The sequence below is a fragment of the Acomys minous genome (genome assembly GCF_964271855.1).
Source record: "Acomys minous genome assembly, chromosome: 7".
In the NCBI taxonomy this organism is placed as follows: domain Eukaryota; kingdom Metazoa; phylum Chordata; class Mammalia; order Rodentia; family Muridae; genus Acomys; species Acomys minous.
The window spans coordinates 20,638,378-20,666,232 of record NC_140488.1 but is presented as its reverse complement, the minus strand read 5'-3'; the positions used below and the strand labels follow the sequence as shown (position 1 = coordinate 20,666,232).

The 27,855-nt window shown below is 39.4% G+C and overlaps 2 protein-coding genes across 6 annotated transcripts in view; one reads left to right on the top strand and one right to left on the bottom strand.

Moving 5' to 3' along the window:
* The first annotated feature begins 856 nt into the window (after nt 1-856).
* On the top strand, nt 857-14,337 carry LOC311601606 (cancer/testis antigen 55-like). The gene is made up of 5 exons (XM_084789158.1): nt 857-1,100; nt 4,534-4,715; nt 9,591-9,732; nt 12,743-12,855; nt 13,579-14,337. The coding sequence occupies exons 1-5, from the start codon at nt 1,010-1,012 to the stop codon at nt 13,759-13,761; spliced, it is 711 nt and encodes a 236-aa protein (XP_084645284.1). The 5' UTR covers nt 857-1,009; the 3' UTR covers nt 13,762-14,337.
* Nucleotides 14,338-19,582: 5,245 nt separating this feature from the next.
* Nucleotides 19,583-27,855, bottom strand: part of LOC311602319 (synaptonemal complex protein 3-like) — a 32,154-nt gene continuing 23,881 nt past the window's right edge. For 3 of the 5 annotated variants that reach the window (XM_084790239.1, XM_084790240.1, XM_084790242.1), the window contains exons 2-9: nt 27,409-27,566; nt 26,575-26,638; nt 26,288-26,322; nt 23,797-23,914; nt 22,974-23,073; nt 22,444-22,542; nt 20,011-20,119; nt 19,583-19,893 (exon numbers count right to left, since the gene is read on the bottom strand). In XM_084790239.1, the coding sequence (XP_084646365.1) occupies nt 19,805-19,893; nt 20,011-20,119; nt 22,444-22,542; nt 22,974-23,073; nt 23,797-23,914; nt 26,288-26,322; nt 26,575-26,638; nt 27,409-27,541 (747 nt within the window). In that variant the 5' untranslated portion in view covers nt 27,542-27,566 and the 3' untranslated portion in view covers nt 19,583-19,804. The remainder of the gene's footprint in view (nt 19,894-20,010; nt 20,120-22,443; nt 22,543-22,973; nt 23,074-23,796; nt 23,915-26,287; nt 26,323-26,574; nt 26,639-27,408; nt 27,567-27,855) is intronic. The other 2 variants (XM_084790243.1, XM_084790241.1) reach the window with 2 other exon arrangements.

Genomic DNA, 27,855 nt, shown 5'->3' with positions numbered 1-27,855 from the left:
GGTGGACATCTGAGTTCAAGGCCAGCCTGGTCTACCGAGGGAGTTCCATGCCAGCCAGGGCTACACAGAGAAACCTCAAACCTCCCCAGCCCCCGAAAAAAATCAGCTATGTATATTTAACTCAGATAAGAGAGTTCTTTAATTTTTTTTTTTTTGTATGCAGCTTAGCAGTGTGAGCCACAGACTTGGGACCCAGGACGGCAGATCTCATTGTATCACCTGTCATTGGTTCTCCGAACTTGCACCCGTGTACGCAGAGCTCTCTCGTCTTTCAATTTAATCTGTGTTATGACATCCCTGCCTGCTGGGTGGTGGTGGTGCATGCCTTTAATCAGCACTCAGGAAGCTGGGACCGGAAGATTGCCATGAGTTTGAGGCAGCCTAGGTTAGAATAAAATCCTGTTTCGAAAATACTGCAAAGCAAAAACCAAACAACAACAACAACAACAAAACCCCTACCAAACACACAAAACCCAAACATAAACATATATACGGGTGGGGGCTATATGACTGGACAAACTGTAAAGTTTCACCTTCCAACTTTCCGTAGGCTTTCTTCGTCGCCGTCGTCGTCACCCTCCTCCTCCTCCTCCTTGTTGCCATTGTCGTCTCCTTTCTTCTTCTTTGTCTTCTTCTTCTTCTCTTTGTTTTTGTTTTTTCAACACAGGGCTTCTCTGTGTAGCCTTAGCTAGCCTGGACCTCTTTGTAGGCTAGCCTCGCGCTCACAGAGATCCGCCTGCCTCTGCTTCCCAGAGTGCCCTGCTGGTCAAAAGCTTTAGTAAACTACACTCCTATTGGCTGGTTGAGCAGCAACACGTATACGTGGCAGGCAGGAACGCGTACGCGTGGCAGTCTCGCCTCAGTTGGCGCCTCAGACTGAAGAGGCTGTGCAGAGAACGCCGCTGCCACGTGAGAGTTGCTGTGAAAAGGATTCTGAGAGACAGAGAACTAGATTGAAGGAAGCCTTCACTCCCGGTACCAGTTGGTGCTCAAGTTTACTCAGACAGCTATGAGTCAGTTACTTTCTAGACTTCGTGCCTTCTTTCGAAGGAAAATGGACCCAAAGGAAGAGACAGAGCAGCGGCAGAGGCTTTTGCAAGGTAGTGCGCTTAATTCTTTCATCAAAGAGATCTTCTCTTAGAGGTGTGTTCCGTCTCTGGGCTGGAGTCCGAGGAATTTAGAAATCTACCTGACGAGAGTAGCGCCATCTTATCGCAGTAGGGCATTTCTCGTTCCTTGCGGCGCGCCCTCCTATGCCACCAGCTGTATAGTTTTGCATGGATTCATTCTATAACTTTCTTTCCTGAAGGAATGACAAAAGCCAAAGAGAAAATAATGACATATAAAGGCAATAGTGGGGACTACAGAGATGACTCAGCAGTTAAGAGCGCTTACTGTTCTGAGGTGACCTGGGTTCAGTTCCTAGCCCACACAGTGTTGCTCATAACTGCCCATAACTCTAGCAAGGGTACGTGGTGCAAAAATATACACTCAGGCGGACACGCACACGGGCACTCTCACACAATTTTTCTTTTTAAAAAATATTTTAAGTAAAAAGAACACAATATGGCAAAAAAACAAAGAAAGCAGCGGGGTGGGGGTGGAGGGGGGAGCTATTGCATTTTATGCTTAGAACTGTTGGCAATTGACAGATACTAGGAGAGGGAGAACTAGCTTTCTCTAAGGATGCGACCACCCTCCAAGGCAGACACTAGACCCAAAGGTATTTCTGGGCAACAAAGAAAACAGGGAGAGACCACTAAGTTGGGTGACTAGGGAGGTGGGTGGATCTCCAAAGAACTGGAACAAGTAGGATAGGTCTGATTAGAATATATTGCATGGAAATCTCTTGTAATTATTATTGTTTTGTTTGGGGGGGGGTTGTTTGGTTGGTTTGGTTGTTTGATTCGGGATAAGGTTTCTGTGTAAAAAGCTCTGGCTGTCCTGAAACTCACTCTGTAGACCAGGCTGACCTCGAACTCACAGAGATCCGCCTGTCTCTACTTCCGGAGTGCTGGAATCATAGGCGTGCAGCAACACAGCCGTCTTGTATGAAATTCTTAAAGAATTAATAAAATATTTTTTCAACGAAGAAGGCAATGGTAGGAAATGAGAGAACGGGTGGAGGTGGCAGAGGGGAGGTATCTGTGTTCCATGTTTGCATTTATCTGCATACTTTTTGGAACTTTAAAATTTTTTTGGAGAGCCGGGCCAGGTGGCTCAGGACTTTAATCCTAGCACTTGGGAGGCAGAGGCAGGCAGGTCTCTGTGAGTTCAAGGCCAGTCTGGTCTAAAAACTGAGTCCAGAGCAGCCAGGGCTCTTGTTACACAGAGAAACCTTGTCTTAGAAAATATAAAGAAGTAAAATTTGAGACCAGGTCTCCCTGTGCAAGCCAGGTTGCCATCAATGCACATTTTTTTCCTGCTTTAGTTTACCATAGGTTACAGGAAGAAGCCTTTTTGCATTTACAGTAATTGTTTACCTTAATTACTTTATCTCAGAAAATTATCTATTTGTGTGTGTGTGAAAGTGACTGCAGGTGTGCAGCAGCATATGCCAGGTCAGAGGACAACTTTTAGGAGTAAGTTCTCTCCTACCATTTTGTGGGATCAAGTGATCAGATTCAAGTTTTCAGGACTGGGGGGACAAGTTCTTCTACCCAATGAACCATTTTTCCAGCCCACTGATTTATTTATTTATTTATTTATTTATTTCTTGTTTATTTTTCAAGAAAGAGGTTCTCTGCTGTCCTGGAACTCACTCTGTAACTCAGGCTGGTCTTAAATTCACAGAGGTCCACCTCCTTTGCTTCCTGGGGTGCTGGGATTAAAGGTGTGCACCACTACACCCATTTTGTTTCTTAACTATCTGTATCTGTGGACCAACTTTCTTACTGTGATAAAATGCCTGAGACAAGTTAACTTAAAGGAAGAAAGGCTTTTTGTGGCTCATACTTTCAGAGTGTTCAGTCAGTGGTCACTTGATTGTGTTTCTGGGATCTGGCAGTTAAGATCAATCTATAACAGAAGCCAAGCAAATGAATCATATCTCTGTGACTAGTAAGGAGATAGGAATCAAAGTTCACTGGTGGGGAAGATGTGGTGGCTCAGAGCTGCTTCCTGACTCATGACAGTCAGGAAGGAGAAAAAAAAGATCGGTTGCCTAACAAAGCCCTTCAAGTGCAAATTCACCAAGCTATACAAACTCATAAATAGATTACACAGCAGCCAGGCATGGTGGCACACGCCTGTCATCCCAGCACTCGGGAGGCAGAGGCAGGAGGATCACTGTGAGTTCGAGGCCAGCCTGGTCTACAAAGAGAGTCTAGGATAGCCAGGGCTACACAGAGAAACCCTGTCTCAAAAAACCAAACTAAAACAACAACAACAAACCAAAACCAAAATAAAGGTGGGCACGGTGGTACACACCTTTAATTCCAGCACTCGGGAGGCAGAGGCAGGTGGATCGCTGTGAGTTCAAGGCCAGCCTGGTTTACAGAGTAAGTCCAGGACAGCAAAGGCTACACTGAGAAACCCTGTCTCAGAAAAAAATTAATTAAATAAAGTAGATTACTCAGCTAATGAAGTCAGAGTGTTCCTAAACCAAAGGCTTCACTTCTGAACACTGCTACATTGGGGACCAAGCTTTTAATAGATAACATTTAAGATCAACCTATAACAGAAGCCAGGCAAATGAATCATATGTTTGTGACCAATAAGAAGATGGGAATCAGAGAAATCCTGTTTCGGGGGAAAAAAAATTAAAAAAAAAAAAAAAGATGGGAATCAAAGTTTACTCGCTTGCTTTGTATCCCTAAACACACGCCCTGGAGTCTGCCACTGATTACCTGTACAACGGATTATGCTAAAGGTTTGCATTTCATTCAGAAGAATCCAGTCAAAGAGGTGCAGTGTGGCTGGGGAGAATGGTATCTGTGCTCTAACAAAAGAAGCTGTGGCATTACCATGTTCCTGCTACAGCCAAGCCAGGTAGGCAAACAACAAAGACAGTGCACAGCTACTTTGTGGCTCAGCAGAATCCATACCTGGACTCCCACATTGAACAAAGGTGGTTGTTGTTGTTGTTGTTGTTGTTGTTGTTGTTGTTGTTATTATTATTATTATTATTATTATTATTATTATTATTATTATTGACAGGGTTTCTCTGTGTAATACCCCTGGCTGTCCCAGACTCACTTTGTAGATCAGGCTGGCCTCGAACTCATAGCCTTCCAAGTGCTGTGATTAAAGGCGTGTGCTGCCACTGCCGGGCTTCACATTGAACCAAGGAAAGAATCCACATACATGCTCACACTCCTGCACACGCACACACCACACGTGCGCAGACAAACCCTCATACAACCAGGATTTAAAACTGGCTGAATCATTGCTCACTAACCTAATTTCTATGTTAAATCAAAATTACCTTACTTCTAGACTTAGACGATTGTTTACGACAGCTTTCTCTGGGAGGGCTCATTCGTAGTGAGTGTTTGCGCTTGCGAATAATTTTTCTCTTTACTCATTTCTTAGATGATGTCACATTACAAAACAGACAGGGAGTTGTGATGGGGTCCTATGGTGACTGTGGCTGGATCAATGGGCACAGTCCCTTCAGTGCTGATGTCTGGACTGGCAACGAACCTCTGGGAGTTGAAGGAAAAGTTCCTGCAGCTGTGGAAGATCATACTACTCATGGATCGAATGCAGCCACAGTAAGAGTTGTATATTTGGGGCACTTTCTTTGTTTCTGAGTTCTTCGGCTTGGCATCTGTTCAGTCAGCATCTGTTGAATAGACATCTATTCTTTGTTGTTTGTCTATTTAGAAAAGTAAAAATGCATTATCTCTTCCTCAGTATTTAACAAAAATTATTAGAGTTTATATTATCCTGTAACTTCCTCTTACAATGCAAATGATGTGCCTATGTTACTTGTTGATTACTGGGTGAACAGACATATATTTTCATCATTTTTTAAAAAAATAGCTTTATTGAAGCTGGGTATGGTGGCACACGCCTTTAATCCCAGCACTCGGGAGGCAGAGGCAGGTGGATCTCTGTGAGTTTGAGGCCAGTCTGGTCTACAAAGTGAGTCCAGGACAGCCAAGGCTACACAGAAAAACCCTGTCTTGAAAAACAACAACAACAACAACAACAAAATAGCTTTATTGAAGTATAATTTACTTACCATGGACTTCCTCAGTTTAAAGCCCTTTTAGATTTACAGAATCTGCACCTAGCATCCCAGCTCAGATACTTATCATTTTAATCTGTCTATGCCAATTAAGCTTATTATTAGTACTGTAATTACTGATGGTAATTACTGATGTAAATAAATGATGGTGTAATTGACATGATCAGGAGCAAGATGTGAGACTTCCTACTTGATAGGGTTAGCAAGAGTGGAAGTCTTGTCAATCTTTGAAATTTTTAGTTATCTGATAAGTGTAGAGCCAGCCAAATAGTGGTGGTTCAGGCCTGTAATCCCAGCACTCAGGAGGCAGAGGTAGGCAGATCTCTGTGAGTTCAAGGCCAGCCTGGTTTACCGAGTTAGTGCCAGGATAGCCAGGGATACACAGAGGAACCCTGTCTTGAAACACACACACACACACACACACACACACACACACACACACACAGAGAGAGAGAGAGAGAGAGAGAGAGACAGAGACAGAGACAGAGACAGAGACAGAGACAGACAGAGAAAGAGAGAGGAGGGGAAGCAGCCAGGCTTCCTCATGTAGTCTGTCTGTCTGTCTGTTAATTTGAAGAAAGGGCACTGAGAGGTCAGAGGTCACAGTGGATCATTCACATAGCTACTCAGCTGTGATAGACAGATGTAGGCCTGGTACCTCCTTTATGGATAAAGATGAATGAATAAATAACCATGAAATTGGTAGTGACAGCTGGAGATAGAGATTAAATAGATGGAGAAACTAGGGTTTTCAAGATTGAAAACATGAAAATGAGTTTATATGAATCAAAGTTTCATTCATTTATTCCACCCAAAGCAAATTTAATTAATAAACCCCATAAATCAGGAACACCACAAATTTCTGTTACCCCCTTTGCCTATAGCTATATCTGGAGGATGAAAAAGCCACGGATTCTTTAAAACCTTCCAAAGTGCCATCAACTTTCATCAGAGTAAAAAGCACCAGGGACATGACTCTCTCTGAAGTTGCTTGTTCACTTCGAAAGCCTGGAGAACCGAGCCAGCACCCACTTGAAAGCTCGCTGCAACAGCCTGACCTTTAATCCCACTCTGGAACAGCAGAACCAGGACAGTTCCTGGGCCTTGCTGCCCAGCCAGGCTAGCCAGTTATGGCATTCTGGTTTGGTGACAGAGCCTTTCTCAAAAATAAGATGGAGAGCAACTGAAGAAGATCCCAATGTAGGCCTCTGGCTTCTGCAAGTACGACATGAGCAGCTATTAGTCACTGCTTTCTCACAACACATACAAATTTTATAAGGACAGATCAACTGACACTTCCTCGTTCTAGACAGTCACATTTAAAAAATGAATTCAGTCACCCTTACTTGTTTTTTCCTGGGAACACAGGAACAAAAGTCCACTCACTCCAGATCGGGCACCAAAGACAGACAGAAGAACTGGTTCTCACAAGTGGAACCTGGTTATGTAGTGATCTTACTGGAGTCTTATAGGGGGGCTTTCTTAGAGGACCACAGGTGACTCAAAGGCAGCTCTATCAACAAAAAGTGTCCCCCAGCATTGGTGATGACTTGTGAAAGCTGCACCCCTGGACCTCTCTGAGGGCCTTTCAACTCATAGCAAATAGCTACCGAAGAGTCATTTACATAGCACTCGGGAAGCAGAGGCAGGAGGATCCTTGTGAGTTCAAGGCCAGCCCAGTCTACAGAGTGACTTCCAGGACAGCCAAGTCTACACAGAGAAACCCTGTCTCAAACAAAGAAAGAAACAAACAAACAAATAAGCAGGAGTGATTTACTATAAGACTAGGTACAAAGGGGCAGAGGCGGGGGAGACTGGGACGAGTGGAAGGAGGCTGCAGTTGGGATGAACTATATGAGAGAAGAATAAATAAAATATATAAATAAATAAGGACACTGAAAAAAAGGAGTAATTTACAAAAACAACAGGATGTAGATGGAAAACTACTGAAGCTCTCTAACTAATGCAGACACAGACTGTCCTAAAGGATGAGTCATTTCAGGTACAAGTTCATGCAAATTGCCTCAGTTGTTTTCCCAGTTTATTCCACGCCCCAGGGAAATCAGCAGGAGGCAGGACCCATCCAGCCGTGCGTTCTGCAGCACAAGCTCTTGCCCCAGGAAGGAGAGAGCAGCTTCAGCTCTGGGTTAAGCCTGAGGCTAGGGGTTAGAGGGAGACAGATGAGTGAGGAGTAGAGCAGTGCTGGGTCTGTACAATGGCGTCTTCTTCCTCTTTCAGAGGGCCTGGTAAAAAGAGCAAGGCAGCCATGTTTGCAAGCTAACAAAGGTCACCCAGGGTTCCTTGCTGGCCCTGCATGGCTCACTGTTAATAGCCACAGCGCAGCCTCCTTGGTGGCCTCCCAACAGGACTGTTTCTTTTTCCTCTTCCCTTTAGCCATTCCCTACCAGGGCACCCTGGGGCTTCAAGAGCCACAGCAGATGTGAGAGTTGGACCTAAGCTAGGGCGGGGAACAATGACACCCAGGGCCACCAGATGGTCCTACCATGGGCCAGAAGCTATGGGACCTCTCCATAGAAACTTTTAAGCATGCGGTTCTGTTCCTGATAGCTGACCCTACATGTAGACAGGAAATTAAGTAGTGACTTATTAGATTTATAAGTTGTATGGCCAACAGTGTGGATGGAGCCCATAAATTACAGCACTTACTGTTCATGGGATGCTGTGTTATTCTTTAAAAAGCTAAAGTAGATTGGATTATTTGTCCTCCACTTGGTTATCTATTTATTGCACATGTGATACTACATTTTTCTTTAGAAGAGTATATAGGTAAACCATCTGGAACGGCGCCAGGGAAGAACGTTACAGACCACTACCCATCCAAAGCCAAATGTAAGGCCTTTAATCAGCTGACCACAGAGAACACGTTCATGCTGGAACAACGAACTCTTGACACCAAAGCTCAGGGGTACAGACTTTTATAAAGGCCAAAACCCACAATGACCTCATTGTCGAGCATAGGTCAGGAGAACCTCATTGTATTAGGTTTGGGTATGCATTCAGTAGTAATTTTGGTTATACATGGGCCATGGTCAGGGTCCTGGAAAGCCCTTAAAGTGTTGGCAAGGCAGATGTGACTGTTCAAGGAATTAGGGATGAAAATCACCTGACCAGACACAAAATGGAGTCAGGGTAAGATGCAGGGCAAGGTGGCGGTATGTTGCTCACTTCATGAAAACATGGCCAATGATTATTGATTGTGTAGGGAGCGGATTTCTGAATGATGTGTAATTTGCTTGCTTTTTCATGTCTTTTTTACATTTCATATGCTGAACTGTGTTTCAGGTTTTGTGTTTTTGTTTTTACTTGGGTTTTGGGTTTTGAGTTTGTTTTGGGTTGTTTGTTTAGTTGGTTGATTTTTCAAGACAGGGTGTCTTTGTGTATACTCTTGGCTGTCCTGGACTCCCTTTGTAGACCAGGCTGGCCTTGAACTCACAGAGATCTGTCTGCCTCTGCCTCCCAAGTGAAACTGTTATTTTTGTAATGAGAAAAACAAAACATAAGATATAGATGTTTATAATTCCAAGAAATAAAAATTTAGATGCTTTTGGGAAGGGCAGACTTCGAGACAGGGTTTCTCTGTGTAGCCCTGGCTGTTCTGAGCTTGCTTTGTACACCAGGCTGGCCTTAAACTCAGAAATCTTCCTGTATCTGCCTCCCGCGTGCTGAGATTAAAGGCGTGCTCTACCATGGCTGGCTCAGTATTAGCTAGTTTTGTCTTTTACTCTCCTTTGATTTTAATAACCAATAAGTAGAAACTCTAGATCTGATTTTTTGCATATAACACTAGCAGTGCATGAAGTCTGGCAGACATGTAAATAATGTTCTTAGAACACATTTGTTTGTTTGGTTTTGGTTTTTCGAGACAGGGTCTCTCTGTATTAGCCTTGGCTGTCCTGGACTCGCTTTGTAGACCAGGCTGGCCTTGAACTCATAGAGATCTGCCTGCCTCTGCCTCCCGAGTGCTGGGATTAAAGACATGTGCCACCATGCCCAGCCCAGAACACACTTTTTAAATTTATAATTGTACAGCACAAAGCCTGAGCCCTCATATAAACTATGGACTTTGTAGAGAGACTTGATGCTAGCTTACCACCTGTAATCAGTGTGGCGTACGAATTCAAGATGCTAGATAGGAGACGCTAATGGTGGACTGGTAGGAGCATGTGGCAACTCTCTGTCTTTTCTTCTCTATTCTCCTCATCTGCTCTAAAACTACAGTAAAATTGGTACTGAGCTCAAGTGCGTGCCAATTTATGTCATTGTCTGTGACCACTATTAGACCATTAGGTGAACAATGATTTTAGGGTTGATTTCATAATTTTTTGACTTTGATTTGTTTGAAGTAACATTTTTACTTTGTTTGTTTGTTTTACAGGCAGATGTTTTCTGTGATGGTCATGGTGACGAACAATCAGAATCTCACATGAGAATTTTGCTTGATGGTATTTCTTCTCTAATGGGTGATAGTGACTACATTGGTCAGGATTTCTCCATCTCTCTAGACATTGTTTGTAAAGGTACAGCTCATATTTTTAATTTTTGTTTGTTTGTTTTGTTTTTTTGAGACAGGGTTTCTCTGTGTAGCCTTGGCTGTCCTGGACTCCCTCTGTAGACCAGGCTGGCCTCAAACTTACAGCGATCCGCCTGCTTCTGCTTCCCAAGTGCTGGGATTACAACCCTGCACCACCGAGCCTGGCTTTACTTTTTACACTTAAAATTAGGTTTTAGCCATTTGAAATATTATCAGTTGGGCATAGGCATTGCCTTCAGGGTCAAATTTGAAACATGCTTATCTGATGGGAGGATTTTTGTATTACAACTACTATAGCAAGATACTTGGATCTTCAGATGGATGGGATTCAGAGCCCTGTGCTTGCTAGGCAAGGGTTCCATCACTGAGCTACATCCCCAGTCCTATACTTGGCTTTTTTCAGCTGCATTTTGATATTTGAAGTGGGCTATTAGGGTTTGAAAGCAATGTGAAACAAGGGACACAAAAATCTCATACTGTAATTTGTTACATTTTCCTTTGGGTACCCTAATTGTGCAACTTTTGGTTTATATAGGTATCGAATTTCTATTCTAACACCATTACATGAATGAAAATATACTATGTCATAATACCTCAAAAATTTTAAAATAAGGCTTGGAAATAGGCCTGTGTCTTTCTGTGTATGTATGCATTCAATGGTGAATTCTATTTGTATTTATCAGATGTAACATTTGACTATTTTATATCTAAAGCAATGGCATGTGCATTTAAGGAGACTGTTAGACTTTAATTTGGTTTAAGAGAGAGTTCATTACACCTTACTTCAAAATAGCTCATTGTATAATTAGGAGAGACAGGCATGTGAATCCATTCAAATAGACCAATATGAAGAAACAGTGGGCAAAGCACTAACAAAGGCAGTGCTAGGGGAAATTAGCAAAGGCTGACTTTATACCCTGCCACTTTGTGCCTGTGCCTTTAATGATCAAGTTGGAGAACCAAGACAAAAAGAAAAATAACAGTGTGATGCATAATGAAATGAAGATCTAATGAAATATAAACCAAATAAAATGTAGACTTGATATCTCTATTATTAAAGCTCCCCCTACACCCAGCATGTAGGTGTGCCTTGAGACAGGGACTTCCTATACTGCCTAGTTTTGTCTCAAACTGTTAAACTTATGTCATCTTCTTGCCTTGGCTTTCCAAATACCAGGCTGGACTTTGAATGGTGAATGTAAGGAAGAAGAAATTATACCCACAGTAGTTTAACCAGGTGCCATTTAACTTAAATAAAACACTAACATTTGTGGCCAGATGCAGTGGCACACAGTTGTAATCTTAGCACTCAGAGAGGCAGATGTAGGCAGATCTTTGCGAGTTCGAGGCCAGCCTGGTCTACAAAGAGAGTTCTAGGATAGTCAAGGCTACACAGAGAAACTGTCACAAACAAAACAAAACAAGCAAAAAATCAACAACAACAAAAAAAGAGAGAGTGACATTTTCCCAAATCTGCTTTCTTGTTTACTTTTCTTGGATGTAAAAACTTGAATTGAAGCCATGCCTGGTTGGGCACACCTGTAATCCCAGCAGAGGCAGGCAGATCTCTGTGAGTTCGAGGCCAGCCTGGTCTACAAAATGAGTCCAGGACAGCCAAGGCTACATACACAGAGAAACCGTGTCTTAAAAAGAAAGCCATTGACCTACAGAAAGTTGAAAGGCCAAACTTTACAACTTGTCCAATCATATACAGCTGGAATCCAGTGCAATCTAAAATAGCCGCCATGCATATATATGTATATGTTTGGGGTTTGTTTTGTTTTGTTTTCATTGTCATCTCAGAGGAAAGGGTCCCCGTGATTGCTAAATTCCAAAGACAACTTACTAGCTTGTCACTGTGCCAACAGAGAATCATCAACAACAGGAAGGATGCTAGAAATGTTTTGCTCAGAGTGGAAAGGACTTGGACATGTTTATAGTGCAAAGGATATGACTAAGGATGCTGAAGAGAGCAGGAAGAAATCATGGAGTCAGGTCCCCGAGCTATAAATAGAGGATAGGACCCAAGGCATAGGTGGAGAGGTTTGCTTCTGTGAAGCAGAGTTAGTCATGGTAGCTGACTTTTCTAGGGTAAGAAAAACAGCATCTAAAAAACAAGGCATTGTTGATCCCTAGCACTACAAACAAGTCTTAGAGGCCCTAACCATTCATATATAAAATTGTCCAAAAAATGTGATTAAATGAATACTCCGAAATCAAGGGAGAAAGGCAAACTTTTCTTCATGATTAATTTTATTATCCATGTGTTTCTAGAAATCAAATCCAGGTTTGTGCACATGCTAACTAAGCATGTGCATTCCTTTTAGCCTCAATAATTTCTTTAAAGAGAGGCTAAAAGGAAGGAACCTGCCCTATACTGAGTAATGAATATGTTAGTTCCCTCCTGTTTATTGGACAGATATTTTACTGCTCCATTCTGTTCCAGATACTCTTTTTTTTCTTTTATCTTTTGAAAGGGTGTGTGTGTGTGTGTGTGTGTGTGTGTGTGTGTGTGTGTGTATGTATATGGCTCTGCTTGTACAGTGCTGCCTACAGAGGCCCTGGAGCTGAGTTACAGGGAGCCACAGCCCTCATGTGGGTGCTGGAACACTATGCCCACATGCTGTGCAAGGATAGTAAGTGCTTTTAACTGAAGACCCATCTCTCCAGCCCTTACCTTTTACGAAACTGTGTCTGTTTTTATTTACGTGTGCTTTTGTGTGAATGCATGCCACGTGAATGTGGGCACCTGCAGAGACCAGAGGAATGCACAGGTAAGCTGGAGGTGGCTGTGGGTACTGGGAGGTGAACCTGAGTCCATTGCAACAACAGGGACGTCTCTGTACCATCTCTCCATCCCTGGGGATTTCAGTGTTCAAAATATACTTTATGTGTAATGGAAACTGTGTCAGGGATGGCATCACAGTAGATGGTGAAATGTCGTATGCCCCCAAATAAAGATCTCCTGATTTGATTTTCTTCCATGACTGTTACAGATTTTATACCTTATAATGGTGACCTGGTAGAGATTGAGTTTTCTGACCAGCAAGAGACACAGAGCAGAAGGGTCAGCTTGATGAAACCCCTGAGACACTGTCATGTAAATGAGGTTTGTATGTCCTGTGTGTTTGTCCTTTGTCTTATCTTTCGTTTAGTGATAATTTTTGCTGCTCAGGATTATAGTACAAGGGCTAGGATACCTAAAACAAATGCTTTGTCAAAATAAGCTTGTTTTCTTATTAAAAATACTATAATTCTGAAAGGAAATATGAGAATGATGTAATATATGCGATAAAAATGGAACTGTTTGTCTGGGAAGAATTAGAATGTTCCAAGAGCAACAAAATCAAGAAACAATTAGCAACTTTCTTGGAATTGTTTAGAAAAATAAGTGGAGTGTCACTCAAACTCCCCAGTAACATATGAGTAGTAAACACTGAAAAAAATTTGGGTCGGGTTCATTTTGTACCGTAGGAAAACTGAAGGAATGTTTTCCTGATGAAACCAAGGAGGCCAGTGTGTTGTTGATAGTCAACAATGCACTCCTTTCTCATTCTTTTCTTTTCAGGCATTTGGCCTTAACTAAAAATTAACAGCCGCTGTGGGTAATGTTTAGACCAAAATTCTCTCAGGAGAGACCTGGTGCTCATGCCTGGAGACTGCTTTCCATAGCTGTGAGGTTGGATCTTGGCAGCGGTTTATTTATCGGGCACTAGGGGTTCTGTGGTAACATGGCCGAATGTCCTGGTTAGAGCCAGGGAGAAGAAGCGCAGAGCCTATGACTATGGATTGTGATTTTTCTATACTCATTGCTGCCATCTTTTCATCACAGGTCTCTGTTACCAGAATAGATGGAAGAACTGGGGTTCTGGATGACAGCATCTTTTTCACCTTGGATTCTCTTAAACTTCCTTCTGGATATGTGCCCCAACCAGATGATGTTGTCAATGTGATTGCGGTGCAGAACATTGAGTCCAACTATGCCTGGAGGGCAGTTGCAATGACCCCAGTATAAATATTGTAGGCACCGAGCCTTTGTATTCCTTTTTCAGTGTTACTTTTATGGGGACTGAAGGGCCCAGTTTAATGCAATACTTTGTGTTAGGAAGCCAAAATACATATTAACTATGCTTTTTCTTGGGAGCGCAGTGATATTTTTGTCAGAAGTACAGACTCACTTTAAGAAGGTACCTGATCTAGTCAAAGACATCCCCAAACTGGTTTTTGTCTATAGCAAAGAAACTATGCTGAACATTAGGTTACATTGTTTGTTCTCCAAAGGCAGGAGTGGACTGTACGCATGCTAGTGGCCTTGTTTGTCCCTTGAGCAATTTGCAGAGGGAGGCCAGCATGGGAATGTGTAATTTAAAGTCACACATACCTTCAACTCCGAGTCCTCCTGTGCTGTATACAATATTTACTTTCTCCATAACATTTTCCATTTCCTATGACCTACTCAATTTGTTAAATTTAATATTTTTTATGTTATAATGCCAATGTCATGGTTATAGGGTGTTTGTTTATCCATTAGTGTCTCAGCAGTGCCTGCTAGGTGGGACAGACTGTATATTAGTAACTTCAATAAAGGTGTTGTCTGAGCAGCAGTACTGTTTACATGTGATTCATTTGCCAGTCAGTCTCACAGGATGAAATTGTTCTGTGTGTGATTAGCTCTTTACTTGCTGTTGTTGTTTGTTTGTTTGTTTGTTTGTTTTGTTTTGTTTTGAAACATTGTTGCATGTGGTGTGCATCAGCTTCCATGATCCCCTTTGTGGGAGAGGTGCTGCCTAGCTACAGACAAGAATTGGAGCCAGGCGTGGTGGCGCACGCCTTTAATCCCAGCACGCAGGAGGCAGAGGCAGGCTGATCTCTTTGAGTTCGAGGCCAGCCTGGTCTACAAAGTGAGTCCAGGACAGCCAAGGCTACACAGAGAGACCCTGCCTCGAAAAACCAAAAAACAAAAACAAAAACAAAAAAAAAAGAATTGGAGTAAGTCCAAAATACCAGGAAGGAAGGGGACATTGCTTACTCAAGCTGGAGACTGTCCCCATGAGATTCCTCGATTTTTCTCATCGGCAAGTAGCCAGGTGACTGCCCTATTGTGAAGCCTCTATCAGTGCATCAGTATCACTAGAAAGGAATACTGAGTTCTAACTCAGTCCTAGGAGTTAACATGTGGCATATGCCACTGGCCCTGGGTAAATTTGATTATGAATTTGCCTTACATATCTAGTAGGCTCTCCCCAAGGTCCTGTGGGGTTTATCCCACCTTATAATTAAGACCACAGAGCAGGGCCTGGTGGTGCACGCCTGTAATCCTAGCACTCTGGGAAGCAGAGGCAGGCAGACTGCTGTAAGTTCAATGCCAGCCTGGTCTACAAAGTGAGTTCTAGGACAGCCAGGCTTACTTATACAGAGAAACCCTGTCTCCAAAATACCAAAACCAAGCCAAAACAACCAAACAAAAAAACAACGTAAGCGTGAACTGGTTTGATATTAACTAAATACTTAATAGCTATGTGTTATCTATCAGACTGGGATCTAGGCATTGGAGTGAAATCAAAAGCACACATGTCTAGATTTTAGTGGAACTTGGATCATGTCACTGTCTCTTATGTTCCTGACTCTAGGAGCCATGGCATAGGAGAGAAAGGGCAAATAGAAGCTCTGGAAGCTCCAGGTCCCTGTGATTGTCATCATTCTTAAGGAACCCTCCATCTTGTGCAAATCACAGAGAAGTGATGTGGCCCCTGGCACATCAAGTGTGGTCCAGTGAATGGCCCTACATCCAGGGGTGTATGGGCAGCACAAATTGGAGCCAATTGGTACTTTAAAAATAGAGGTTATGAAGTTGTGGGGAGTATGGGTGTGGGGAGTGGATCTGAGAGTAGTTAGGGGAGTGGTGATGAATATGATCAAAATACATTATAGAAAACAGAATAACAATATTTTTAAAGTTTTATGTAGAAAATAATCATACTACACTTCTCTGGTAGATTGAGTTTTGTTTCTTTACACAGTCTAGAAATTCGTGTATCCCATTTATTACATTAATGAGTGTTCTATTTGGCCTTAAGCTATTCCTACCCAGGCACTTTTACCCATATCCTGAACCAGTATACTATACTACATAATGTGTGCCCCTTTGTTTAGCTACTCCCTAAATTGCTATTTTGGATGGTTTAGAGATTTAAGAGACTGAATATTGGCTACACAGATAACAACTGGCCATTTACATGGTGGCACTGTCAATAACCTGGCTCCATCCTTGCACTAGGACATACTATTCAACAAGACACTTAGAGCTAATAGCCTACTCAGTGTCTCCAAGATACCCTTATTCCATACAGGACTGTCACCTCCACACTACACAACTGTCTGATGGTTCATTTGGGCAAGGCTTTATTACCTACCTGGGGGCAATGCCATGAAACGGTAACTGAGGCTTTGAGTATGTCCTTCTGTCTTCAGACATTGGAAGAATCCAAATTTTTGCAGAAATTACTCCAAAATTTTGTCTTGCTTATGAAAAAGTACCATGATAAATACATTTAACACAGGAAGGACATGGCAGTCAGCACTTTAAAAGTTGGTGTTTAAGGTGAACGTGGTGGCCCCACGCCCGCCTTTAATTCTAGGATGCTAGGAGGCAGAGGCAGGTGGATCACTGAGTTTGAGGCCAGCCTCGTCTACAAAGGGAGTCCAGATAGCCAAAGCTACACAGAGAAACCCTGTCTTGAAAAAACAAACAAAAAATTTGGCATTTAAGATGGCACAGTAGAGGAAAAGAGGAAAGTGGGCTTGCTGAAGAAAGGGAGCATTTTCAAAGACATGGACTGCCATATGCCAGTTGATAAATTAGGGGGGTAAAAAATATGTACTTTATATATACAAAGAAGAGGCATAGTGAAGAAAGATCATATACCTTAAAAGGAAAAACACTTGTATGAATTAAAAACACAGAAAACATTCTAAAGTACTTATTTTATCTCTGTAACAATTGGTAAAACTTGAAAATAAAAACTCCTTAGAAATTTGATTAGTACTTAAGATTCCTATTTCATGTTGGAAAAACAGCACAGTGAAAACTCAGGCAGGAAAATAGGGTCAGACACACATGACTGTGAGTCATAAGGTGATTACAGTAACTGGAAAAAAAAAAAAGCATCCCTCTGACTGCCTCAAGGATTGTACAAAGCCCTTCCAGCAAAGAGCATTAATGGCATAAACAGCCAACAACGGGTCCACCCTTTCAGAGAACCTTTACTTTCCCTTCCATAAGAAAAAGCAACTGGACATACAAAACGAGGCTTCTGAGCCAGACACTTGTTTAAGTCATTCCTCTTTTGTACAGTGTATTTTATGCTGTTACTTTTATTTGCAGTAACTCCAGACTTTCACCACTACTACCACGTGTCTGTTCAGTTGTTCCATCTGAAAGGAACCTAGCCTTTATGTCACCCAAGAGTTTCCCTCCACTAACAAGAGCAGACAAGGCATTGGAAGAATCCAGTACACCCCCCCTCCCCCGCTGCACACACACACTCAGGGAATTAAACCATCTTCTTCTTATAATCATGTACTAATGGTGAAAGACTAATTTATTTCTCATACAAGCATAGAAAAGGACAACTTAAAAAATGTGTGTCTTTTTTCAGGTTGGAGAATATTCACTGTAAGATGAAGGTGGGTCATATAAGAGAAAATAGACTTAAAAAAAAGAAAATTGTATATATGTGTAATAATATAAATATGTATGTAAAAATAAAAATGTTTAAAAATAGACTTTAAAAAAGAAAAATAGACTTTAAAAAATTGCTGCTTTCCTTCTAACGAATGCTTCACTGAAAGCAATGACAATCAAATATAAGTTTAGCTGTTTAATTTAAAACAGATCTTTAAAGTTCCACATTTATTAAACCACATTTTTAAAGTTTCTCTGTAAAAATAATTTTTGAAACATGTTTTCTCTGTGTGGCCCTGGCTATCCTAGAACTTGCTCTGTAGACCCGTCTCGGCTCAAATTTAGAGATCTGCTCCCGCCCACCCCCCACCCAGACCCCCACCCTGAGTGCTGGAATTAAAAGTGTGAGCCACCACCTCCAGGCTCAAAATGCTTATCTTATTATTAGTATTGGTTTTTCAAGACAAGGTTTCTCTGTGTAGCCTTGGCTGTCCTCAAGTCACTCTGTAGATGTGGCTGGCATCAAACTCACAGAGATCCACCTGCCTCTGCCTCCTGAGCGCTAGATTAGAGGCCTGCACCACTGTGCCTGGCCAAAATGCACATTTTAAAAGGCAAGTTATTAGCCAGGTGTGGTGGTGCATTAACCCCAGCACTTGGGAGACAGAGGCAGGTGGATTGCTGTGAGTTCGAGGGCAAGCTGGTCTACAGAGTGAGTCCAGGACAGCCAAGACAGAAAAATCCATTTTGGGGCAAAAAAGCAAGTTATTAAATTATTCATGTTTGATAATGAATGTAAAATCAAAACTTCCAAATATTTACTAACATTAATATTCAAGTGTTTGAGTTATTCTAAGAAATGTACGTGGTTTTTTTTGTTTTGTTTTGACATCCCCACTGCAGTTTCTCCCTCCCACCTCCCCTTCCCCCATCCACTCCTCCTCTGGTTTTTAAGAAAGGGGCAGGCTTCTCATGAATATAAGTTGCAGTAAGACTAGGCATCTCCTCTCCTATTAATGCCCGATAAGGCAACTCAGTAAGAGAAAAGGGTCCCAAAGGTAGGCAACAGTCAGAGGCAGGCCCTGCTCTCACTGTTAGGAGTCCCACAGTGAGATCAAGCGGCAACACTGTAACATGTGTGCAGGGGCCTAGGCAGGCTTCCTGGTTGTTGGTTTAGTCTACGTGAGCCCTTACCAGTTCCGGTTTGTTGATTCTGTTGGTTTTCTTGTGGTGTCCTTGACCCCTCTGGATCCCACAATCCTCCCTAACCCTCTTCTTCAGGATTCCCCAAGCTCTGCCTATTATCTTAAACAATAAAGACAATTTATCTTAAACAATTTATCTTAAACAATAAAAAGTAGTTATATTCATGATACCCCCCCCTTTTTTGAGACAGGGTTTCACTCTGTAGTCTTGGAAATTGCTTAGGTGACCAAGCAGGCCTCAGACTCAGAGATCTGCAAAACTGTCTTCCGAGGGCTAGAAGTAAAGGCCTGTGCCACCTTGCCCTGCCCTCATGTTACACTCTTAATTGGTACTAAGGACATGTGCCATTCAACAGCAGACCAATCCCAATGACATTTTGATGCCCTGTGGAAATGAAATTCATGAATGTCTTAAAACTAGTATGTCAGCAGGGCATGCGGGTACACGCCTTTAACCCTGGTGCCTGGGAAGCAGAGGCTGCTGAATCTGTGTGTTTGAGGCCAGCCTGGTCTATATCGCAAGTTGCAGGCCAGGAAAGGCACCATAGCAAGACCTTGTCTCAAAAAGCAAAAACAAAACAAAGCTTAGTATATATAGTCAGCTTGATTAATGTCTGAACTGCTTAATTCCAAGACATGAACTCAAGTTCTTTAACACATTTTCTTAGGATGGTCTATGCAGTTCAGTACGTATAGAAAATGGATTGGAGGGTTTTTCTTTAAAGGACAATGTAAACTAGGCATAGTGGTGTCCACCTGTTGTCTCAGGAACTTTGGAGGCTGAGGTTAGAGGGCTACCTGAGCGTATAACCAAGTTTATATTTAGTTCAGTGTTAGACACCATCATGGCAAACACGGTAATCCTTTGCCAGAAAAAGAAATTAAATAAAACCAATGTCATTGGCATTTGTACCTTTGTGACTGATAAGTATACTAAAGCCAATATCCAAATTTAAATCATTTTTATTGGTAAAAGTCAACAATGCCATAAAAAATTAATAAAAAAATAACAAAAGAGGTAAATCCTTGACATACAGGAATAGTTGATTATTGCATTTTATTTGAAGCAAAGTAGGACGAGGTAAACAAATGGCTAATGACTTTATCATTTAAACTAGAACTTGTCTTAAAGCATTGCTCCTAGCTGCCATCTGAACTGTATGTATCACTTAGATTGAAGTTCCTTCTTCAGATAGTCTTCCCATCAAATGAGAACGGACTGGAGAGACTGCCGAACATTTGCCATCTCCTGCTGTTGCTGTTTAAGGAACAGAGATCATAAATAGGGTTTTTATTCTGTGTTATTCATACTTCAGGAAATAAAATATTTCAGTGCTTTCATTCCTTCATCTTTCCAATTTGCAATACAACTTACTTACAGATTCTCTCAAAATTTTCTTTCGCAGTTTATTCATTTCCCGTTTAATTTCACTTTGTATACTGATAAGCATATTATCATTCTTCTTCTCCAGGTCTTCCAAATTCTAAAACACAAAAGGCAAGTTTAGTCCTAATGAATTATTCTTCACCTCAAGTTCTAAATTGTAAAATAAAATTTCAAAAGAGAATTTAAATATTTAAGTCATACACATTATTTCAAGGAAAAAAGCATTCTAATACAAAATGTCACAAATTCCTTCTGTTGAGATGAAGTCACAAATATTTATAGAATATACAATGGTACACTTTGCTCAAGAAACAGTTTAGTGATTATTAAGGTCAAAATGGGACAAGGAGAAGGAAAGGAGCGAGTACCACAGTATCACAACATTTGCAAGTACAACTGGGAGGACTGAGACTTGAGGGCTAGCCTGTGGAACATGGGTATTTTCTCTTAAGAGAATGAATATAGAAACAAAAACAGGGTCTTCTCAGCAAACATCCCAGTTGTGGATATTTCTAGTAATTTTCTCAAACATCAGGCTACAGTCTAAAAGTCAATGTAACATGACATGACATGAATTTATTAAAGGGAAAATAATCTATACTATGAGATCTTTTTTAAGTAATTAATAGCAAAATTTATATTTTCGTATTTATCCTTTGTCAGACATTATCTCATTATATTAGTCAGGCTACTCTCTTAACTGTCCACACATCTGTCTCAGTCTCCTCAGCACTCCTATTGTATGCATGTGTTATCCATTTAAAAGTATATTTCAAATATTTTCTAATCATTTTTAGTGAGATAAATCACCCAGCCAAGTGATAAATACCGTGCTAAGTGCTATGGGAAAAATAAAAGATGAGAATACATAATTGTTCTTTCATTCCAGAGAAAATATACATTTAAACCAAAATAACACAAAAGCTTTGTATTGGGGATGAAAATGAAAATGTAGCTTCCTATAAAGTTGAAAGTGAGAAATTCTTACAGCTTACTTGACAAAGGAACCCATTTCAATTAATGAAAAGGAATTAAAAATATTTTAGGGGAAGAGAATAACCAGACAGCAGGTACAGAGAAAACAATTATGTAGAGAGGAGTGTTAATGAATAATTAGAATAAATGTAACCTCAAAAGAGATTCATGTCATGGGGGTTCTTCAGAATATAAAATGGGAAGTTACAGATTTATACAAAGAAAGACATATTTAAAAAACATAACATGGCAAGACTATGAAGCAAGGATAGAAAAACACAGAAAACAGGCGAGGCATGGTGGCCTTTAATCCCAGCACTCATGAGGCAGAGGCAGATGGATCGCTGTGAGTTTGAGGTCAGCCTGGTCTACAAAGCGAGTCCAGGACAGTCAGGGCTACACAGAAAAAAACAAAACAAAACCCAAAACAATAACAACAACAAGAAAACAGCTTTCATAGAACAAGCAATGGATAATGAGTAAATTATTAAATAGCACAAACTAGGGTCTGAGCATTAAGAGTTAAAGAAATAATGAAGCACTATCAAGATAAAAATGGTAAGATTCTAGTTAAAACTGAATGTGAAAACACAAGCTATGGAGAAATTACAGTAAAGTTCCTCACTAATAGTAACGTCTGGTGATATTATCTGGAAGACACCTTTATTGATACCAATTAACAGACTGTTTTCAGGAAACATCAGAGCAAACTGGCAAGAGCTGTATTTGGAAACACATAAAATAACTTGTGTAGAAGTTATTTTAAAGCTCTTTAAACTATTTATTTTAAAATTATTTAAACCTCAACTTACTCACATATACTTCTCAGGCAATAAATTTTAATCTTTATTAAATTCTGGGTTAACACAGTTATAATTTGATATATAAAGTTATCTTAGCCATTACAATAATTTTAAAAGCTGACATACCAGAAAATACTTCCCTACTAAAAAAAAATTTTTAAAGTTTTAATTTAATTTGGATCCTTCCTAAGGCTGGAGAGATGGCTCAGCAGTTAGCACCCCTGGCTGCTCTCCCAGAGGACCTGGATTTGAGTCTAAGCACCCACAAGGCAACTCAGGACTTCCTGTAACTCTAGTTCCAGGGGATGCTAACTCTTTAAAAAGTATTTATTTTGAGCCTTTTCTATCCATGTTTGGATTACAAAGACAAAAGACCACAGAAATGATATTTAGACTTTCTCTTTCCAGTTCCATAAAGAACAATGACTAAACTTGCAATATGGCTATAATATATGTGAAGTATATATCTATGGAAAATTAAAATGTACCATCTTCTGTCTTTAATAACCACCATGAAACAATTAGGATGCTATAGATACTTACCACATCAATTAGAAACAATTCAAAATGGAAATTATTTGATTCTCATAAGGAAAATATGCATTATATTTTAAAGACCACACTGTTATCATGTATAACATACCTTTAAGAATTGTTCATGTACTTGTTTAATTGTTTTCAGTCTCTGGTTCTGAATAAATCTAGATTGTTGAAAAACTGCTTCTTCTTGTTGAAATTCACTCTATAAATACAAAAGGAAGAATGGTATTAACAATTTGGTAAAAGTTGGTATTGTTGTGGGCTTTATACACACATTGCAAACACTGTGGCTCTGTGCTACAGCTTAATCCCAAAAAATTTTAATTTAGGAAAAAAAGTCCTATTTTAAACTAAAAAAAAAAATGGAAGTATTTTTCTATTTTCTAATATTTTTCTTTAGCAACCATGATGCCTAAGTTTAAGTTATTATTTTACCACTCACATGTTATGATCTTCTTTCCTTAGCTTCCTAAAATTACAGGCCATACAATGTAGGAAAAAATTTAAGATCTCACTTATTCTTGGAAATTTCAATCTCTAAATAAGCCTAGGTTTGTTTCATGTAACTCGCACAAATAGCTTCTCTATTCTTACTTGAGATTTACTTATAATAATTATAATTGTGATACCAACTTTTAGTTTATCACATTGTTCTCGAAGTTTCTGAAAATCTGAATTCCACTGCTCAAACAGATTGATAAACAACTGAGCAGACTCGTCATTAAGCTTCTCCCTGTAAAACATAATAATAAATGGTGTTATTTTTTATACTACTATGAAAACAACATTCAAGACAAAATTAAACTGACACACTATCATAGTATAAAAAGGAAATAATAGCAGTTTAAATATTCTGATAGAAAACTCAGAAGTAAAAATAGATTTATACTGATTCCAGAAGTTGTTTTTCCTAACATAAAAGTCCCCTCTCATGCAGCAGCTTTTAAAAACTAGGGAAGTTTGCCATACATATCAATTTTCAAAATAATAATATCTTCAAATAGTTTTTCATTTTTTCCACTGAATGTAGATTCTCACAAAAATATTAAATGATTTACAAGCACAAATCTTTTACTAAGTTCCCCATCTTATGCATAAAGCAAGAGCTAAGTGTTTAACATATTCAAATTGACCTTTCTCTACACTATCAGCCATGGTTAACTATCTAACAATTATTAGATTCTATTCATCTAAATTCTATTCAAATAATTCTAAGAGCTAATATAAAATACCAAAAATTGATGAGTAATAACCCTCAATTGTTACCTGAAGGAGAAAACCATAATCTTCATTCGCTTCTATGAAAGCAGAGGTTACAAAGGCACCTCCCTAGAGAACACTCAAGTCAATCATTTTCACTAGAGACTCAAATAAAAAGACGATAGCATTTTTAAATGATTTACACCAATACACATTAAAAAAATGATATAAACATGGTTCTTTAAAAAACGCTTACATTGCATCTTCATGTGACTTCCAAACTTGTTTTAATTTCTGGTCAATTCCCTCACAAGACTCTTTGGTAGTTGTTTCCAATCTGTGTCTCTTAGCACTAAGAGCACGGTTAATGTCACCTATATTAAAAATTAATGTTCATTAGAATTCAGTGTCAAAGAAAATTACCTTGTTCCCAAGTCAAGTAATTTTAAATTTGGATAATGTTCATAAATTTGAGTAAGGTTCACTTATCAATAGCAAGAACATGTAAAGCTATATTTTAAGATACTGTCAACATGAAACCATACAATTTTCATACTTTGAACATATAGCATTTTGGTTTTGTCGAGGTATGTTCAATCATCATATTCTATGAAAATATTCCTAATCCAAAACTTTGAAATCTGAAACATTTCTGGTCCCAATCATTTTGAATAACCATAACACATGTAGGATTTTCCTAACTGAAGATGTTTTTAAGAGATGATAAAAATGAACTAATAAACAAAATAAAAGAGAAATATAGACTTTATCTATGAAAGAGGAATTAAATAAAGGCTATATCTAAATGTATAAAATACTAGGCACTGGAAGGAAACTGAATTATTGTTAGGGAGCATGAGATAAAATAGTTTATTAAAAACAGAAACTAAAAGGTTAATTAAACCCAACACCTGAGAGGCAGAGGCAGGCAAATTTCTGAGTTTCAGGTCAGCCTGGTCTATGGAGTGAGTTCCAGGCCAGCCAGGGCTGCACAAAGAAACCTTGTCTTAAAAAAAAGTTAATTAAGTTATTAAAATTGCTTATAAAAGATACAGTCAGTAAAAAGCTGAGGATACTTGGTAAGTACTTACCTAGCATATCTTCCTTAGTATGGTTTAGCTATTATTTATTCATCATGCTTTTATAGGGCATTTCTACCATTTCTACCAGCTAGTATAGCAAGCAGTTCACTTAAAAATTTTAAATATCAAATATTCCTTGGCTGCCAGGAATGACAGCACACAGCACCACTAATCCCTGCACTAGAGAGGCAGAGACAACCTGTTGCCAGCCTGGCCTACACAGTAATTTCCAGGCCATCCAGAGCTGCATAGTGCGACTGTCTCAGTAATCATGGAAAATCTCTATTATTATATAAATAATTTATAATGTCCAGCAGCTATAAATAAAATTGTTTCATATAATAAATATATGAAAGAGATGATCTCAGCAGCTATAATACATATATGAAACATTATAAAAACACATACTTTGACATCACTAAACAGAGCATATCTTTCAAAACAAATGATTATGAGTAATCTTTAAAGGGCCTAATATTAACCATTTTTATATGTGTGAGAGTTGCCTGCATGCAAGCTGGCGCACCATGGGCCTGAGTCCCACTGAGGCCCAAAGAAGGCACTGGATCCCCTGGGATTGGAGCTACAGATGGCTATGAGGCACCATTGGTGTGCTGGGAATCAAACTGGATTCTTCTGGAACATATATCAGTGCACTGAAACCACTGAACCATTTCTCTGTCCCCTATTAACTATGTTTAATAAGTACTGTCCTCTTGGTTGGGTTTGGCTGTCCCTGTAATCCCAACACCTTTGAGGTTAAGTCAGATGATCTACAGTGTTAATGCCAGCCCCATAGTTGTTTGTTTTTGCTTTCTCAAAACAAATAAGTAAATAAACAACAGTGAATATTCTCCTCAAGAAAGCTCATATAACCGATCCTTAACATTGTTCTTAAAACAAAAGGAAGCCAGGCATAGTGGCATGTGTCTTTAATCCCAGCATTTGGGAGGCAGAGGCAGGTGGAATTGTTGTGAGTTCAAGGCCAGCCTGGTCTACAAAGTGAGTCTAGGATAGCCAAGCCAACTCAGAGAAACCCTGTCTCAGTAAAAATTAAAAACAAAACCAAAACACTAAAACAACAACAAAAAGGGTTGGTTTTTTTTTTGGCTTAGATTTTAAATTTTTTACTAGCTATCAAAGATTTCACCTTAAATTATAATTTATTAGAATGAACAATAATAAAGAGTTATATTAGAAGCTTCAGTTTTATACCCCTTTATCCTAAAGACAGGATAAATAGCAGGAAATAAATTAAAATTAAAAACTAATATAGAGAACAAGAGAAAAAACTGATATACAGAAACACTACATCACACAATTTGTTCAAAAAACGTATAAAGGCTTTTCCTATCTTCTGAAATCCCATTGAAGTCACATATGTCTAAAAGCATCATTTTTACTTCTCTCTCATGGAAAAGCATAATATCTATGATGCTAAATCACAAATATTTATAGCCTGGTCTAAACAAGTCTAGGACAGCCACGGCTACACAGAGAAACCCTGTCTCAAAAAAACAAAACAACAACAACAACAGCAAATCTTATCAATGAGAACAAAACATCAAAGAGCAGACATATAGTACAGTGGTTAACATATTTTTATGCAAATTATTATGTAGATTTAAACAATTTTATAAATCACAAATATCTCTAAAAACATACCTCCAATTTTTCCAAGAATAACCTCTACCTTCTCCCTATGAAGAAATCACATTTAAAAAAACATTAAAACTGGCATTGTAGTTCAGTAATACAGCATTTCCCAAGCATGAACAAAATGCCTATTGGATATTAAACATTATGACAAAAGCTATTTAAGGATTCATAAGGTATAATAGTTTAGAAGAAATAGCAAATGTCAAATATTTTATATATGCTGCTTGTGGCATAAATATAGCAAACATTTCGTGAAGTATATTATTCAACAAACATTATTTTTAATATATTACCCTGCATCTATGAATAGTTCTATTGGACTTTCTCTCCCATGTGATTCAGTTGTTGAACTCAGTTCTGTTGACAAGGAAAAGAAAAAGAAAACACTTGTGAAATTAAATATGTTATTTTAAGAAAATGAAGCCAAGTGTGATGGCACATGGCTTTACTCCCAGCACTTGGAGGCTGAGGCAGGCAGGTCTCTGTGAGTTCAAGGCCAGCCTAATCTGCAAAGAGAGTTCCAGGACAGCCAAGGCTACATAGAGAAACCCTGTCTCAAAAAACCTAAAAAAGAAAAAGAAAAAAAAGAAAAAAAGAAGTTGCAATGAAATAGTATTTTTGAGGTTCAGAATTTGACAACTTAAACTTCTGTATTCATTATACGAATGCAAAATTTTAAGGTTAGATGAGGTTAAATCACAATTTATGATCATTTATAGAAACAAGTTTTCAAGTCTTTCTAGGATAAGACTATATAGCAAGTTATATACAAGCTGATTAACATGTTAGAACTTCAAAGGCAAGACACATTACATGGATTTCTAGAACTTAAGATACAGGATATGACCGATCAGTGAGAACAAAGTTCATGGAATAGGTTTAAAACAAAAGAAATCAAAGACATCATCAGTACTCCACATTAGGAATCATCAAAGATTTTTTACATTATGTGCGCGCGCGTGCACACACACATGCCAGTGTGGAGGTCAGAGGGCAGCTTTCTGGATGAAATTCTTTCCTTCTACTGCATGGGTTCTGGGGACCAAGGGCAGGTCCTCCCTGGCTTGCATGGCAAACACTTTTACTCCCTGAGCCAGCTTACCAGCCCCTATTGATTGACATCTTACCGTGAGTATCACTCCTCTGTGAACCACTGGGATCTTGATCATCATCAGAAGGATAAAGTATCAAGTGCTCCTCTTCTTCCTCTATTGGTGACATTTCAGATTCTTGAGAATCCCTTCGTCCATGGGGAAACATAATTGTATGCTTCCTGTTTTAAAGTCTAATAAGAAAAACAAATCTCTCAGACCATCTGAATCCAAAGGCATCATTTAAATAAATGTAGAAAATTTTCGTATAAAATCAAGATGTTCTTATTTGAGTAATGTTAATTTTCTTACTTTAGTCGATCAAAAGTAAATCATTTGTCAATTGCCAATGTACAAAAGAAGTTAAATCAATGATCCTTGAAAAATTAACGTCCACACACTCTGTACCAAACTTGTGCAACACCATATAGAGAAAAATGAAGGTGGGGTTCTAAAGGACACAGCCTGGCTTCTGAGAAAGTA